This window comes from Corvus brachyrhynchos, unplaced genomic scaffold, assembly GCF_000691975.1.
Source record: "Corvus brachyrhynchos isolate BGI_N302 unplaced genomic scaffold, ASM69197v1 scaffold56, whole genome shotgun sequence".
Taxonomy (NCBI): domain Eukaryota; kingdom Metazoa; phylum Chordata; class Aves; order Passeriformes; family Corvidae; genus Corvus; species Corvus brachyrhynchos.
The window spans coordinates 6,504,150-6,522,273 of record NW_008238664.1 but is presented as its reverse complement, the minus strand read 5'-3'; the positions used below and the strand labels follow the sequence as shown (position 1 = coordinate 6,522,273).

General features: G+C 46.9%; 1 protein-coding gene across 3 annotated transcripts in view; it reads left to right on the top strand.

Annotated features, from left to right (window-relative positions):
• Nucleotides 1-18,118, top strand: part of LOC103618125 (suppressor of cytokine signaling 1) — an 18,616-nt gene extending 498 nt beyond the window's left edge. Inside the window, exons 1-3 of one of the 3 annotated variants that reach the window (XM_017737958.1) lie at nucleotides 1-31; nucleotides 9,740-9,864; nucleotides 13,036-18,118. In XM_017737958.1, coding sequence (XP_017593447.1) covers nucleotides 13,102-13,785 — 684 coding nt within the window. In that variant the 5' untranslated portion in view covers nucleotides 1-31; nucleotides 9,740-9,864; nucleotides 13,036-13,101 and the 3' untranslated portion in view covers nucleotides 13,786-18,118. Of the gene's footprint in view, nucleotides 32-3,082; nucleotides 3,212-9,739; nucleotides 9,865-13,035 lie in introns of those variants that run through there. The other 2 variants (XM_017737959.1, XM_017737962.1) reach the window with 2 other exon arrangements.
• The last annotated feature ends 6 nt before the right edge of the window (nucleotides 18,119-18,124 follow it).

The window sequence follows — 18,124 nt, the reverse complement described above, 5'->3', positions numbered from 1 at the left end:
CCGCCCGCCCGTGGCCCCGGTGGTGCCGAGAGTAAGTTGTGCTGGGTTAACTGGAAACGGCGTTTTTGGGGGGCGGGCTGCGAGAAGTTTGTCTGTCCGTCTGCCGGTCTGCTCCGGTCCCCCCTTGGCTTATGAAGGCGTGCAGCCCCGCTGGTTTGGCTCCTGGGGGCATTGGGGCCGTTGTTGGCTGGGAAGAAGGAGCGCGTTGGGGCTTGGGGGGGCTTTCCCGAGGAGTCGGGGGAGATTTGGGGTGCTGGCATCTCACTGCCGGCCTTGAAGGGAGCCATGTGCTGTACTGAGGTGGCGGCGGGGTGCTGGGAGTAGCCTGGGAGGCTCCGTGGGGACTGTGCTGCTGTCAAGGTGTTCTTCACAGCGTCAGGGTAGGGAGATGCTTCTTTTAAAGTGAAACCTGGAAATTATGTAATGTCCTAGATGGGTCTGTAGGGAAGCAGCCGCGCAGGTCCGGGTAACTTGGTCATCACACCACTTCTTTCCTTTCACGTAAAGCACTGGAGAAGCGGTGCTCAGAGTGTTACACTTAGTCTTAGCTAAGGAAAAGGGAGCTGCCTTCCAGAAGTGAAGGCGTTACAGGGAAGCGGGGTGACTGAACCAGGGGTGTACATGCCCGTTTGGGGTTGCCTTGGAAGGCAGAGAAACTGGCCCTCCTCCAGACCTGGCACAGTCAGAACGCAGCCTCTTACCTTGCCGTTTCTCAGAAGATCAGTGCTGCGCACCCATGAAAAGCCTCATCGCAAAGGTTATCGCTAAATCCTTCTTTATGCAATCTGAGTCATGGTGCTCACAGCCATGCAGGATCCGCTACTCACTTTTTCCCACAAACGCACGCGCTGTTACTGAGAATTTTGGAATGGTTACCACGTAAAACCTCAGCTCATGCTACTCTTAGGATTCTTTTTTTCCTTTTTTAAAAATTTAGTTTAAGTGCATATTCCTTCCTGGTTAGTACAAGCTTGGAAACAGGATCTGGATGGACCCCAGAGGTAACTGAGAGGAACTCAAGAATGTTAACTTAGTGTCCCTGGCTGTTTTCTTCTCCTGCATGGTGAAAAAGGGGGATGTGGCTTGACCATTGTTCTGGAAAGTTGAGGGTAGAGGGTATTGTTAGCAAGCTGCTATTTAGGACTGTGTGGTCCAGACAGTGCCATTTACTAGTTCTAGTCCTTGCAGCTTTCAGAGAACTTAAATGAAAAACCCAGTCACATGTTGACCACGCTCAACTATGTAAAATGGGGTGAACTCAGAAACAACTAGTTTCCTGATGTTTCATTCTCTATTGACTGTGTCCTTAAGAAGGTATGCAAGCATATCTTCTTTCTCCAAACAACTGCAACTGCAATTCAGATGCTGTGTGAATGTCAAATGGGCTATTCAGTCACAGCAGGGCAGTGGTCATGTGCTTAAAAATATGCACATGCACAGAAGTTTGTGAGACTGAGGCTGTATTATCACATAATGTTGCTCTTGGTTGAATCAAGTTACGATGAAATGTGGCCAGTCGCTGCAGATGAAGCCAAGCTTTGTTTCTGTGTTCATGAGTGATTCTGCTGGGTATGTGATTTAAAACATAGCTGTTAAGTATGAATTCTTGTTCCCTCCAAGGGAAGGCTCTTGGGCACAAACCCTCAGAATTACTGGGATGCCAACCTCCCACACAGGTTCGCATCTTTTCCTGAGTTAGACTGGGATCTGGGCCTTTGTTATTTCTGTGCTTCTTGTTAATGTTCAGTATGTTGTATGTCCTTTAATAACCTGGCTTGCTTATCACTTACTTAAATATAGTGGGGTTGAGTGGCAGGGATTTTCCGTAAGACTGAGTTGGAAGGCACAGGTAAACTTTGCTGGAGTCCCCAAAAACAGGCAGAGAGGAGCACTGGGGAGAGGCTGAGCTTCTTCAGATCCTCCCAGGTGTGTGTCTGTCCCCACTGTGCCTGCTCAGAGAGGGCCAAATTCAGTTTCCAGATGACAGCTTCAAGCATGCAACCAGTGCCTCTTACCCTCCTCAGTCCAGCTGGGATTTCTGTGAAGTTGGTGGTCGGTGTGTGCAAGGATAGAGCTGGCATTGGGTGGTGTAAATTCTTAACTGTTGTCACTAATACTGCGGTTGCATTGCTGAGAAACAAAGGAGAAAATGTGCCTTTGGAGCTGTTTTTTTCCCCTTGTTTCTCTTTTTCTCTAGCCCCACTGGGAATGTTTGGTCTTTTCTCCTAGTCTATCCCTGCAGCTCCTTGCCACCCCTCTCTCCCCCTGCCACCCACAGGCTTGTCTGTCCTGATTTCTCCAGCTTTGGTTTGGTCAGCAATAAAGAGATAGTGCCAATACTTAAATATGACATCATTTGGGTCGGGTTGATACTGTGGTTAGATTAATAAAAGCTGTGGGGAGGTGGTGTGTTCCTGAGCTGTTATTCCAGGCCGCTGCAGACCTCAGCTAGTGGTGCTTGCCAAAAGCTGACAAGATGGGAGAGGAGGGCACGTGCCTCTCTGTAACTTAGAATGTGGATGGTGTGAGAGCTGAGTATGCCATACAGGGACGATATCTTTTTACAGAGTGAAGGTGTTAAGTGTGTGTGTCATTAGGAGGCATATTTATTTAAAATAATGCCAGTAAATGCTACATTATTTAAATCCTTGGTTACGTGTAAGTAGAGGCAGAAGGCAGGTATGATAGCAACTTAACCCCTTTTATCCTGTCAGTCTGCTTCATTATGACCTGCTCTTCTGGTCTGCATTTGTGCATATCCTGCATCCTTCTGCCTCAGTAAGGTATTTATTAGCTCACCATTTTGCTGACAACAGTCTCAACCTTTTAAAAAAAAAAAGATGCAGTGGTGTTTGATGTAGCAGGATTTGGTGACTTTGTGTTAGTGAGTGATCAAAATGACAAATAAAATTCTTCCTCCCTCTCGCCCCTGACCAAGTTAAGATTTAGAAGTGAGAGGTGTAGAAAATCCCACTTTTTAAACTTCTGGAAATCAATGCTTCTGTTCAATAGGTATTTAATGGTATAAAAATGTAAATTCAGTTTTAGTAGAGTGGCTAAATGCTGGTTTGTGTTGTCTTTGGAGACTTTAGAGCTGCCCCTTATTTTCATCCTCTTCAGTGGAGAAATGAAAAGGCCTGTGTGCACTTCACAGGAAATGAGTGTCTGATACAGGCTTGCAGGCTGCACATTTCCAAGAACTGCTCTCAAGGTATTTTGATAATGTACATTCTCTCTGCCTTCTCCCTTCCTGCTCCTCCTGCACTTTGTGTGCTTCTGCTTTTTCGCAAACACATGCAAAGTTGAGGGGAAGAATCGAATGGTGCCACTATTAAGTTTGCAGATGGGCTCCTTTAGCTTTATACTGGAGCAGTGGCTGGCAAAATGGGATTAAGCTGGCAGCATTCAGTTGCCTTTGTTGCAGAGGTTTTTGTCCTTCCCCCCACTCCATGCAAATGCTGAAGAAAAATTTTGACTTCAGATTGTGACTTGTGCAACAAGGGAGTTTTTTGTGTGTATGTGATTATGCAGTTCAGAAACAGTTTGGATCTACTTTCATACTTCTTCAGTAGCAAAGTTTATTTGGAAACTTAGGCTAAAGCTAAGAAAATTAGTGTGGCTGTTAGCAGTTGGAAAATGCCAGAGATTTGCAACCTGAACTGTGTAGCTTGGCTTTTGCACATCCTGCTGCAGGTGCCTTGCTGAAGCGAAGTTTGCCTCAGTTGGCACACTAGTGGTAATGAGCACAGGTTTGATTGTGCAGGAATGGTTTGTTTATGCTTTTTGACAGACCAGCAGTGTTGTTCTTCATCCATATTTTAGTTCTTCCTTGTTTTCTGGTGAGATTTTGTGGTGTGGAAGGAGGGAAGTCGGAGCTGGAGAAACATTTACTGCTTTAGCAGTAAACACTGAAATCTGCCATTTGTGTAGGATGCACGCTGATATTCAAGTCAGCACATCCAAAGAAGAGGTGCTGTTCTTTTAGTCATAAAAAATGGGGAAAACATGGGCAGAGCTAATTTTAACTCTGCAGTAGGTCCATAGTTGATTCCTCATATTGACTTCATATACCCTTGTTTACTACTTCAGTTTTACACAAAGGTTATTTATGCCTTGTGCTGGGGCCCCCGTAGTGTTATGTCAGGTTTGAATGGTTAAGAGGTATCTTAAAAAGGTATTGCTAAAAACCCCAGCCCTTTGCTGCTGGATTCCTCTGCCTAAGATCTGCTAAAGCATGACATGGTGGGTACAGCACAGAAACAAAGCAAAAACTTTTGAGAAAGAAAAGAAATGAGACTCCTTAGATCAGCTCTCTCACTTTCCCCAGTCTATATAACTGGAGTTTTTCCTTTTATGAGTTTTAAAATTAGTTACTTTTCAGTCTTGGTCACCTTTGAACTTCCTCTCATCTGGTTTTCTGAAAGAATACAAAAAGAATGTCCTGATTGTACTGTACCTTTCTCTGGCATCCCCTTGTATATATATACATATCTGCTCTCTGGGCATGATATTTCTCCAGTTTCTCTTTGTACAGTTACGTGTTGCTTCGTATTGCCCATCTTTAGGCCTATCCTCTTTGTTTCAGCTCTGTGTGTTTTTATTTCAGGTGACTAGAACTGACTGTATTCTCTCAGGTGGTGACATTACTGTTATGTTTCCACCCATCCATTTTGCACCCTCACGCTCCCGCTTGCTTGTGGGTTTTTTAATGACTGCTTTTGCATTTGGAGCTGGAGCTTTCCTCAGTGAACCCTCAGCACTGTTACTCAGCTCATTGGTCAGCTGTGCCACTTAATTTATTGCCCTTGAAAATACAGACCCAGCTGGTTTTCATACAAGCCTGTGTGCATTTGCATGTGTGACCTCTGCCTTCTCTGTTCTGCAGTGAGTGAAGTGATTTTGTCACTGTTTACCCTGGGAAGGTGATGGAGAGGACCCACCACGTTTTGAGTTGGCTGCCTAGATTAAAGTAACATGAGGCTGTAAGCTGCCTGCTGGGGGGCAGAGTTAGGCCTCGGGGGTTTGAGGTGTGAGTAATGACAGCTTGAAGACAGGGAGAGACAATTCTAGGAGGAGACCTGGGTCAGCATGTGAGTTTGCACAGTCGGGGGGAGGGAGGGAGATGCTTGCGTAAGAGATGGGGGAGCCTTTGGGCTGCTTGTACCCACCAACCTGTTGAGGAGTCAAGTGGGATGCTCTGCAAAGTGGGCTGAGTTGAAGCAGGGGGAAGATGCAGTGGCTGGGAGGGTGGCAGAGAGGTGACCAGAGAAGCAGTGGCTGAAATGCCTTTGTTTCCTCTGGCCACCCCTCTTCCACCTCCCATTCACCCTGTGGCATGACTGCTCCATGTCTTCTGCCCATCTGCTGTGCAGGTCCTGGGGTGCTGCTGGCTGCTTAGCTTGTGCTCTTTTTGACTTGCTTCTGGTATGGGGGCTTTGGGGAAGCACAAAGTGTGTCCTCTGCTTCTTCAGGTACCATCTGCCTGATGGGGAACTCTGCCTGGGGATTGGCTCTCCCCCACACTAGGTAGCCTTGTGCTGCTCCTGCCTCAGCAGCACATACCAAAAAAAGTTCCTTCCAATACTTGCAGCCTTCTGGCAATTGGTAGTGCAGCTGATTTGATTGAGAGAGCACCTCTCTTTGTATCTCAACCATCCATTTCCAATTCAAAATCTCTGGGTATGGTCCACTGTGCCCAGCTGGCTTTCTGGTTTTATGTCACTTTTCCTCATCGTTTCTGATAGAGCACCCTCTTTTTTCCCTTTAGGTTAATCAGCATTAAATAGTGGGGAATCTCCTCAACGTCCTGTGCAAGAAAAAAATAATACCTGCTTGCATGTGTAACTTTCCTGCAGTGTCCCTGTCCCCACTAGCTGGTATCCCACTCAACTAAATGATCCCCCCAGAGGTTTTCTGTTTTTGATAAACTGAAAATGCCATATGTTTTCTGGGTTTTGTTTGTTTATCTTGGCCACCTACTGTCCCACTTTCATGACAGCCACGCTCATATTAATTTGTTCCCTACTGTCAGTAATTTATATTCCTTTATATTGGCTCCTCCAGGATTATTTTTTCATCTTCTGAAGGATTATTGAGGTTGTAGAGAGATTTGGACAGGGGCTGTGGTTTTGTAATGTGTGTGTTTGATGTCTCTGATCCACAGCAGAGGCCCTTGCAAGCTGTTGCACTTACAGCTAATACCTGCAGTGTGACCTGTGTTGTCCCCCAAGCCTGTCCTCTTAGCCAGGCAGCATCTCTGTGCCATCATTTGTGGAAGGTCTGCACGCTCTGTCACTTTAAGATTTCCTAAATAACCTTTCATTACTTAGTTTTTCTTTTTTAATTCTTTATACTTTTGATTCTCAGGACTAGTTTCTTTATTTTGTGTGTTGGAAATCCCCCACTATAAAACTTAGTGTTGTGGTGTGTCTGTGCTTTCTGACCCTTGCCCTTTCCTCTGAAGGCACAGTAACTGGTGCTGCGTAATGGCCCCTCACATCTTCTGAAGCTGGTCCTTCTGAAGAGTCAAGGCAGGGTGTCTCCCTTGTCCCCCTGTGCTCGTGTTGGTTAATCACCTGGGACTCTTCTCTAGCAGCGTAGTTCTGATAAGGATACCGAACCAGTTTTAGCTGCAGGCACTGCTCATTTCTCAGAGTTAGCTTCTTCTTTGAATTCCTTTCTGGCTCAATGTGATGGTTTTGATAAAAAGCCGTGGTTGTCACAGGGACCACTGATGGCCTTTGTGTCTCAGGATTTACTCATTTCCTCAAACAGGGTTCTGGAACAACTGAAAAAAGTGAGTTTAGTAGAGAGAGGCAGAGGAAGTGTACCTGTGCTGCTGGTCTGGGGGTGGGGGGAGCTGGTAATGCTGAGGAGCCATGATGGGTGGAGGCAGCCCTGGGCATCACTACCCCCTTCCCACTGATCCCCCTCTTAGCAGGTAGATGGGACAGAGCATTTCAAGTGGGAGACATGAGGGACTGCTGTTATCGTGGCTTCTTTCTTCTTCCTCATTGTGCCCTCTCCCCATCTCCTTGTTTCTGCCCCTAAACCGGGGAGTGCTCCAGCCACCTTTCCAGAGGGCTGCTTCCCGAGCCGGTGTGTTGTGTGGAGGGAGGGAAGGCAAGGCAGCAGCACAGACTTTATGTTCCCTGGTCGAGCACAGGGCTGAGGTTTTGTGTAGTTCTGCAGCACTGACATTCACAGGAATGGCTGCTCACTGTGAAACTGCAAAGGTCAGGAGCAACGCGACCGGGCTTCCCTCACTTACCAAACATGCTGTTGGCCAGAGGCAAGCAACAGCTCTCTTTGCTTAAGCCATGGCAGGATAGGCTCAGCTGCAGCTTTGGAACTTAGTAGTAACTCCTCCTGATTTCCTTTTTCTAACTTTTTTTTTTTTACTTCTTGTTTCCCCAGTTACAGGAGAAGGCAGAAATAATTCAGTCTCCAGTAGAAGCTGTCTTTGCCAAAAGTCAGATGGTAGTTTTGGTAGTTTTACTTGCTGTGGAACAAGCTGTAGGTGCTTGTGGCTACAACAGACCAGCCTCTGAGTTCAGGGAAGTGATGAGGCTTCTCTGTTATTCTGAAATGGCAGGATTACAGTTTCACATTGGGCTATTTTGATGAGGAATAGGCTCTTCTATTTGAAAGTATTTCTGAAAGTGCGTAGCATTTCCAAAGTATGAGGAGGGGACCCTAAAAATGGGTCTTTCTTCCAGCTCTTTCAATTAGCCCAGTAAAGACAATTAACTTTTCCTGTAAATTGCCACCTTGTTGGGTCTTTCTTAACGCGTGTCATGCAGAAACCAAACATGCTTGTAGACTTCCCTGTCTTGAAGAATATTTGGCACACATCACACTGTCTTGTTGGTTTTCTTGGAGTAAAAACCTTTTAGCCCCTTTCAGCAAAGTGCCATATTAATTCAGAAAACATGTGTCATTGAAAAATATGTTAAGAAGTACTAAACATGAATATCAGATCCATGAAAAGTTATTTGTGGGTTTTGAAGTATGTTTTCCAGCCCCAAAATGTTGGGAAGTGTTTGATAAGACCAGTCCTCTTGCAAGATGTCCAGCTGCTAATTCCCAGAGCCTGCATGCAGGATCTTCCTGCACTGGGTCTCTACTGTGTGAAATAGGAACTGCCACAGTGTGTCTGCTGCCTCATCTTATTTTATTAAATATTGCATCCATGAATGCTGGTTACATAGGGAAATGCGGTTTTGGTTTGGGGTATGTATGTGTGGTGTGATTTGGGTTTTTCCCATGTATTCCCTCATGTGTCAGACATAATGGCAGCCTCACATCAAACTGCCATGGCATAAAAGATAGAGGGAACTGCAATGTCTCCGAGGCCTGCTTTGTGCTGGAGAAGTTGGCTGTGATTAACATTGGTCCTCTTGGCTGAGCTGGTCCACATTCCTCCCCTAACCACAGCTCCCTCTGTTCTCTTTGGCACATCTGTCTGTGCATCTCCTTTCCCTTCCCCCTCCGTGATCCCTTTCTGGATCAGCCCTAATCACCTTGGCTGTGGCAGGGTGCTCATGACAAGGGACATTGGTGTGGCCATGCACCATGGCAGTGACAGCACGATTCAAACCAGTGCCCGGTGGGTGGCAGGCGGTGGTGGCCATGGGAACCAGGCTGGCCCACCGTTAAAACCCAGTGCTGCGTGCTTGGCTCTTACCAGGGAGGTTTCTTCCAGCCCTTTGCTCAAGCTTTCCTTTGAAACAGCCTTCCCAACCACAAATCAGTAGGCAGCGCATTTCTGTGGGATGCAGACATGCAAACGAGATGTCTGCTCAGGCTCTGCTGCCTGGAGTGGGGATGCTGTTGCAAGGGCTTGCAGGGTACCTTGGGGAGAGCCTTTCATAATTATCTCAGCCTCCACCTAACTGCTCTGGGAACTGCAGGGTTGATATCTGGGAGATGTCAAAGCCAAATGGAGTGGTCATGGGGAAGTGTAATAGTGGGATAGACCTGCAGTTTTGCTAGCTGCAAGTCAACGTAGCTTGTGGGGTGTGTGCCCAGTTTGGACTGGACTGGGGAGGATGCAGAGAAGTGATGTTACGTGGGTACAAGTGAAGCTGTGCAGGGACTGCCTCTGAAAGGCATGCAGAAAGCTGGGATTGTTTTTTCAGCTTGCTGATGGATCCACTGACAGACACGTGATTGCACACATGGTGTGACCCACCAGGTCAGTGGGTTTAGTTTTCCATCTGCGAGGCGAGAAGGAAAAGTCTTGAGAGCTGGGGAAGCAGGGCAGAAGAGTGTGGGCCAGAATGGAGTGTATCAATTAGGATAACTCAGCAGTGAATGGCTACCTACGTGGTGTCAAATAAGATACTCTAAATGTTGTGTGCTGTATTCACCACAAGTTGGGAGTTTGCTGTTCTGAGTGCTTATGTTTATTCCTGTTGCCATCATCTCTTAACATTTGGGTTTTATGGTTCCTGCTTCTGGAAGCTGATGGCAACTTTATGGTCTTTCCATTTGTCCTTAGGCCACCTGTGAGCTGCCTGGACCTAACCAGCTCACAGCTTTGTAAGTAGCAATAATAATAACAGCAATAATTGTCTCTGTTGCTATCTGAGGTGCTCTGTACGTGTTTCTACAGTAACACAGATCAAAGAGATCGAGACAAACAGCCTGTCCCCAGATTTGTTGTATTTTAGATGCACGTTACAGCATACTAATGGGCTTAGTCACCTGCTTGATGGATGTCTCTTTCTTTTCAAAGGATGGATCTGCTCTTAAGTAAAGCTGTGCAAAAACTGGGAAGTGCTACATCAGAGCTTTTGAATTTGGACCACTTCCAGGCCTGACATCCAAAAATTCATCCCTATGGGTGGCAAAGACAAAGAGGTAAGCTTTTTCAGGTGTCCTGGAAGAAGAGCGCGAGGATGCATCATAACTGAGTACTTAAGGCTGCTTTTGAATATGCCAGATTTGTCAAGGCCCAGGGAGCAGGGCTGGCTTGGCTAACACCACATGCTGTGTACAGTCCCCTGATTTACTAGAATTGTCTCCTTATATAAAATACGCCGCCTTGCCTGGGTCGTAAGTGAGGAGGAAAGCAGAATGCCCTGTGTCAAGAGCACTTATTTTGAAAAGCTCTTGAACTTGCAGTAAATCAGAAAGTCTGGGGAAACTTATCCAGCTTTTTAATTAGCAGGATACCAGCTTTTTAGGGTATGTTGCTTTGGCTGCAAGTGTTGTTCTGACTTGCAGTAGGGAGGTAGTAACTCGTTTGGGCATTGGGTTTTTTTTGGAGGGGAGAAGAGGGAAAGCAAATCGTGGTGTGGCAAGTCAGCAGAACTAATTATGCATGTGTGTTTCATTACACCCCTGGCTTGGCTTATTCCTAATCCTGGGTCTGCACATCCTCCTTGATGTGGGAAGCCATGTACTCATAGGACCTGTTGACCTGTTAAAAGTGAACCTTAAAGGTAGTATCAGGCAGCACTTCCAGGGCTAATATTAATGTAACTAATGCTGCGCTGCAGGCCAGGCACTTATCTCTTGGAAATGGGTCACTGAAGCTAAACAGATTCCCCCCATCTGAGGCTCTGACCTATATGTAGATTTCAAACCAAGTGAACAAATTGTCAAGGTGCTATTTTTGCATGTACTTTGAATTTGAAATGATGACACGGTCTCAGTTCTTAGTCAGTCAGATTTCTAGTAGCAGTGGATTTTTCTTAAAGGCTTGGGTGAATGACTCAAGGTTGAAAACTGGGACAAACCAGTTTGGGGTTTTTTTCTATCAAATAGCATCTGCAGCCTTAAACAAATTATTTGTTTGTTATTATTTTTAAAACTAGCCTGGAAATGAGTGACAGCTGCCTGCTTCTGTTTTCATGCTTGAATTAAATTTTCAACCTTGACAAAATTTCCATTTGGACCCAAGAGAAGTTGCTGTTTAGGAAGGTTCTTTCTCACTCCTCTCAAAGCTATAGCCACAGCCCTGGAGGCACCTGACAGATGACCTTTGTTTTCTATAGGAGCTAGTGTCAGAGGGCCCTTAGCTTCCTCGCCCAGCAGAGAGGAGAAGGAAAGGGACAGAGATGCTGCAACTCCTTGTGGTGCCTTCTGTGCTGAGTTTTCGGTGGTGATAGATGGCTCTAGTTGCTGTAGTGGTGACTGTGTTTGTTTGCATCCTGCTCACTAAATCACCTTCACCTAAGATTCATTCTGACTTGCTGAATGGTCTGAACAGCTTTCAACTTGCTGCCCTTTTTTTTTTTTTTTTAAAATGGAAAATAAAAAACCCAACTTGATTAACTCCTTCCTACCCCTCCCACCTTTCTCTAAGCATGGAATTTCCCTCCTACTATGACACTACCTAAAGGGCAAGATCAATAGGATTCAGAATAGTACCAGGGACATTAGCAGCTTGTGGACTGCAAATCACAGGGCTATAAGCTGGATAAGTGTCCCAGGCTGTTCTTGGAAAGGACGCTTACGGCTCCGTATATGAAACGTGCCTGGCAGCTACATTATTGGTATTACTGTTAAGTACTGAGAGAGATGTTAGATGAGAAAAGATGTCAGTAGTAAGGCATTGCCAGGTGCATGCCTGCTTTCCTGAACTACCGTGCCTGTGTGAAGGAAAGATGTTTGTCCTCTGGGGCGCAGTGTGCATGGCCACCCAGCTGGCATGAGCACCAAAAGGAATGTGAGGCTTTTGAATAGCTGGCAAAGGGTTCGAGACAGGGGAACCTTGCAAGAAGCTAAGCTTAACATAAAGCTCTTCCTGCAGAGCAAGCCCTCCACAGGTCCCTGCACATTCCCTGGGGGGCTGCCTGATATGAGCTCCGATGCTCTGGCAAGTCTGTGGTGGGGGGGGCTGCTGGAGATGAAGTGTGTCTCTTCCTCTGCTGCAGGCTGTGCCAGCACTCTGTTCTGCTCCAAGCATGGCTGTGCTGTGAGTGAGTATGACTGGGTTAATGGAGTATGTCAAGGGAGCAAGGGCAGCATTTGGCGGCGAGCTACTGACTTGTCAGGCCTGGGGAAGTGGTATGTTACAGCTCAGCTTCTCACACAGAATGAGCCTCTGGCTTAGGGCTGTGGTTGTTACGTTTGTGCCTATACACACACATACACATCTAGAATATGTATTTTTTTAATATAATTGAAGTGACTTGGATGGCTGATGGCAACACTGGGTTCAGAGATTTGCATTTCTGAAAACAGCCTGGTGATAACACAAGGTGCAGGAGATGAGCAGGGTCATGACAGTACATTAGAGGATGGTGACTGGGAGAGGGCAGCATTGTCTGCAGGCAGGGGGAGTTGTCCTTCTGGAAGAAACAGAAGTTAAGAGTCTGGAAGGGCATCAGCAGTGTCTGGTACCAGTATAAAGTGAAGTCATTCATGGTAGTCCCAGCCTTGAAGCTGATGTAACATTTCTTGTAGGGGTTTTGATCTGAGACCTTTGCTTTCTCCTGACATAGCGAAACAGGCATGTCTTGGGATGAGGGAGTTGTTCCTGGGATTTGGTGAGAAAGGCTCATCCCTGTCTTCTGCTTTTGCTAAGTCCTGTTGTCAATCTTTTTGTTGGAGAAAGGGTTGGAGAGGTGCGAGGAAACCTTTCTACCTTTCATGAAAGAAAAAGTAAATGATACTTTCCTGCTTTGGGAAATCTTTCCCTTTTGATTTGTGGTGTCATTTCCCCTTTCCAATCTCAAGGCCACTCTGAAAAGTCCTAAACATCCAACAGAGGGAAATCTTGAAATGCAGAGATCTGCTAGGTTCAAGCCAGCCTGCTGGAGGGTGTGCAGGAGTCCCTGGCTGTGAATCACAGAAACCCAATGGATGCTGAGCTCTGTGAAGTGCCACCTTGTGCTGGTGGGGACCCAGCTGGAGCCCTTTCTGCACATATATCCTTGGTTGTCCCTAAAGCTGGGGATTGGTGACATGCAATAGCTCCTTGGTACCCTCTTTGGTACTCTTGCTGGTCTTTCTCCCTTGGGAAGTGTCTTGCCCAGGTTGAAGAAGGTATTGGGTTTGCCTCACTCTCCTTCTGTCCCACAGGCTGGATGCAAAGGAGGAAGCATGGTAAAGGCAGCATCTTTCCAGGATTCATGGGCTCTTTGAGAGATGATCAGAGGGAGGCCAGATGATCTGCACAACACACACACCACTGTTCCTCGTCTGCAAAGGCAGCATCGGAGCGTTCTCCCCAGCCCCGCGCCACCTGGCTTGCCCGATCGTTTCCGGATGTTTCGCAGCTGCGAGTGGGAAGTCCTGGAGCGATCCCTCAATATCCTCCAGGCCAGTGACTTCTACTGGGGCCCCTTGTCTGTGGGGGAGGCTCACGCCAAGCTCCAGCAGGAGCCTGTAGGCACCTACTTGGTGCGGGACAGCTCGCAGGGGAACTGCTTGTTCAGCCTGAGCGTGCGGATGCCCACGGGGCCCGTCAGCCTTCGAATCTCTTTCCAGGAGGGCTATTTCCGCCTCAAGAACTGGTTTTCAGACTGCGTGGTCCGGCTGCTGGAGCTGGTGGTAGCGGGGACCCGGAACAACCCCTTGCACTTTGATGAGATGGGGGGAACTCCCCTGGTCTTCTCTGAGCCCTTGTGCCGGAGCCGCCGGGCAGTGCCCACACTGCGAGAACTTTGCTGTCGGAGCCTCCCTGCCGGTGCCATGACGGGGGATAGAGCAGGGCTGGGGGCCTCCTTGGGGATGTGTCTGACGGAAGAGGTGTTCTCACCCCTGGACAGAAGAGGAGGGTCAGAGGGGAGCGTTGGTCCCAGCCCCTCTCTGTCCTGGGCTGGGAGATGATGCCATTCATATGGGAGATGAAGGGAGATGCCTCTTTTATGGCTGTGCTGATGGGATGTGTGTCACACCAGTCAAGCTGGACTGGCTGCTGGGAGAGAAAGGGGGAGGGCAGAGGGAGCAGAGCTTGAACCCGGTGGCTGTGACAGATGTGTCCTCATACGTGCACAATGTGTGTGACTTTCCCCAGACATGCCTGGGGTAAAGCCAGACCTGAAGAGCAGACATTTCCATCACCAAGTCCTGCTCTTTGCTCCATTTATAACTTAAAAGCTTCAGAAGGAGGTGAGTTGCCTGTCCTCCCAGGTCAGCCCTGTGTTCTCTTCTACCCCAAAGTGCTTGAGCTCATTTCTGCTTCAAATCTGCCCTTGTGAAGTGCAGCTGAATCCAGTCCCACAGCAGTGCAGCTTGGACATCGATGGGCGTGACCCTTGTGCTGACCCACGAAGATGTGGTGGAGCAAGAGCAAGTTTCACTCGTTGCAGCATGGATGTCATGCCTGTTACTTCAGAGGCCGGTGTTTGCACCAGAGTGAAACCATTGCAGCCGTGTACGATACATGCAGCTTCACTGGCTTTTGCATTGCTTTATTTGATTGGATTTTTGGGAGTGAAGATGGATTATGCTGTACCTAAGGGCATGGCATTCCTGCATTCATGGCAGTCCTGCAGAGGTAACCCTGGTCTGGAGAGTCATATCTGCCCTGGGAGGGTGTGAAGAGATGGGATCCTGCACCCTTTCTTAAGCTCATCTGATAGTGTGCTGCTGCCATCTGTCGAGCATCAGAAGATGTTTTGGTTTTGCCTCTGAAAAGGCAAAGAATTTTTTATATAAAACTTCTAAAATTTAAATAAAATTTTTATATTGATTTTTAAAAGTCAGTGAATACATGGCGATAACTTCATTCCCTTGTAATGTTGGAAGCCCAGTTAGTTTAGTGCCCAGGCATGGTAATCAAGCTGAGACTGAACAAGTTAATTTCTCATAAAGAATAAAAGCAGAGCATAAAAGCAGAGTAGTCCTAGCTGGGAACATTAAACTTAAATTCATCTTGCAGTGTAATTAATTGAAGAAATATTCTAAACAGAGAATACTTCTGAAAATCCCACCCCTGCATTTTTAGAAAGTTTTTTTAGTACCTTAAAATTTGTACTGGGTGTTTGAAAAAAACAGTAATTCCAGATCTTAGAACAGGGCACAGCATCAGTGAACTTGAACTGGTGAGTATGAGTACAAATGGGAGGGGAACAGAGTTGGCTTAAATAGGGTCATGGTTCATTTCAGGAATAGCCAGGTATGATGTCTTCAAAATAAGTGAATGAAAACCGCTACATGGAAGGAGAAATTCAGGTACTCTAAAATTTGAGTCAAACCATTTTACATGCTGCTAAACATCCATAGCTGGGCAGGCAGCCTGCTGTGTTCATGCTGACTTTCCTCTTCAGACCTGTATGGAAGTAAAAAGCTGAAGAGGGGAAGAGAGCACACTGAATTTGCTCTATTGTCTTCAGGTGTCTTATCTGAGGAATTAAAGCACGTGGTCAGCACAGAGAGATACAGGCTGTGATGCATCACAGGAGCCTAACTTAGACACTCTGAATTATTCTCTGCAGGGCTCTGTTGCTCTGCTGGCGGTGAGGTGCCTGGTTGACTGGCTCAGGGCATTGGCTTATGAACCAAGGTAGTTAAATAAGTGTCAGGGAAGTGGTGATCTTGTTCTTGCTGCCTGCTCCTCCCAGCTGCACGGAGGCCAGAGGCATCTCAGTGGCCCTGCAGCTACTGCATCTCTCAGCCCAGTGCAAAAGCAGGAGTTGGGATTGTTAATTTCTGCAGGTTTGCGTGCTGTGTGGCAGCTGATACATGGGCGTAGCGTTGCTTGCTGCTAGCATCTCAGGTGGCTCTGGGCACCTCTGGGACTGTTCCTGGCACTTGAGTGAAGCTCCTGCCTCGGCAGAGTCAGCCACACAGCTGCCCTCCCTCTCTGCCATGGAGGAGTGGGACTGAATCTGCTGGCCCAGGCATTATGTCCATCCCCTCAATCCTTTTCTTTCTTGAGGATGTCTGCTGAGGTGCCTTGGTTGCCTTCCTGCCTTCCCTTCAGAAAGCAGGGGGGTGGAGGAGCAGTATAATTTCTTCCATGTTTAGAATCAAGGTCGGGAATGCTTCTGTTTTCTGGCCACGGTTATACCTCACTGAGGGAAGAGCTTTCTAACCGTATTGCTCTGACCTGGCTGTGAACTGTTCTCATTTGGCCGCAAATAAGCATGTTGGGTTGTATGGCTAGGAGCTGCAGAAGAGCCCTATTTGCAGCCTGGATTGCACTTTAGGAAAATCACACCACAGGAGGAGGAAATAGTTTGGATTTTAATAAAGTCTACTTTATTTTGTTCCTTTTTTTTTTTTTTTTAATTGCACAGCAAGGACTTGTCTCAGTCTTACAAGTAAGTCAATTCCATGCAGGGCTGCAGCAAATTGATTTGAGATCTGTGGATGAAAAGCAGTGAATTACTGCCAAGCATTGTTATATCGTGGAAGTTGAAAGCACATCATGTGTGAGTATCCTCATTATTCCCAAGGAGAGGTCATTTTGCAGATCAGGATTGGTGCAAGAAAGGAAATCAATGTAGAAAGAACAGGAAAGTGAAAAGTGCATTGGCTAAGGCAAGCTTTAGAGTCCTTCATTCTCTGCTTGGATGCTGGAAGAGAAACCTTTTTCTTTCAGCTCTTGAGAAAAAAGATGTACAAAGCAAAACTGTAAGAATTTACTTCATCGGGTTACACTATCCTGCTGCTTTCATGAGAGTGGGAGATGTTCACTTTAATGACCCTGCCTTTGAACGGGTCCCTCTGTCACGTAGGAGTAGCTCCTGGTGGTCTGTGTCCAAATGTTTCTTTTGGTGGCTCCTAAGGGGACTTAAAAAGAAATTGCAAACTTCCTCACAACCTCTTGAGCACCATTTGGGGAATAGAAGAAAATTGTTTGCATTTTTATATGTTATGTTATACATTTCTCCAGCTGACTCATTTCAGTTTGTCGAGGAAACTTACACAGGCTTTGCAGATGGTTTTTTTCAAGTGTTCTTCCTAACAGCAGAAGTTGAAAAGTTTAGTGCTTGCAAGAAGAGGGGCTTCCTCTACCATGCTGTGAAGGGCCTGGATTTCAGTCCCAATATGCTGCAGGCATCCAGCAGGAAACTGCTCTTTGTCTGCTCCCAGCTAGCTGTCTGTTGGTAGTGCTCTGGGGCCCCAAGGGTTAATTTCCCAAAATTCTTCACTGGAACTTGCTAATAACTTCCATATGTACCCATGTGTGTGCTCAGGAGGGGCCCCACAGCCATCAGCTCTTGTAATAATACTTGATTACCTCTGACATAAGGGTCTGTATGTCATTAGGGATCAAGATTCACCAAAAGACACAAGTTTGTGCAAAACCACTTTAAAAACATTAACATTTGGTCATCCTCAGTGATTGGGAAATGAACTCTTCTTAGGTAGTCAAGCTTCAAAATTAGTCTGTGTACACACAGCTGGATCTCAGTTTTGACCCTCTACCCTGATATCCCTCTGAAAATGTGTGTTTGTGTCATTAGTCTTTAAGTGTGCTAAACTCCTTAATTTACAACACACCTTGGTTCGGGGAATGTGATGGCTTTGTCTGATTGAGTTCTTTTTGTCCCAGTTCCTTAGGTGTTTGGCATCTGTACAGTTAAAACTGCACGCACTGGAGCTTTCTGGCTGCCCTGTGCCATTCCCTAGTGCAAAGGCTGGGCTACTGAGGGCAGCCTTCAGAGAGAAAGCAGGTGTCAGAGGGAGATGTGGCAGAGTTGCTCTGAAACTTGTGATGCCTCCCTGCAGAGCTGCTTGGGTCTTGGCAGGCTCCTGCTGCCTTCTGATCTCAGCTGGGGCTGGCGGAGCTGGGGTTTTGATTCAGGCAAAGCAAAGTACTTCCAAACGCTTCCCGTGCAAGGGCTGGCTCAATAGTAGAACTCTTCAGCCAGAAAAGAGATGGCTGAGGTCTGCAGCAGAGATCTGTGAAGCCCAAATGCCACAGAGTAGGTGACCATGTGTTTTCTTAAAAATCCAGGGCGGTGTCTGATGAAATACTCAAGTTTAAGACTCAAAGGAGACATTTCTTTCTTGTGACTTATAGTAGCCTAAGCTGTGGAAATCTCTGCCACAGGCCACCAGCGAGGCTAACCTCTATGTGGCTACAAAAAGGGATTAATGGTGATTGATGGAGTACCTCTGGAGGAGGAAAAGCGGAGTCGGGAAACAGGGGAGAGGCAGGATCCAGGTGGAGCTTTGAGTTCTGTGCCTTGTTGGACAGACCTCTGCTATGGCA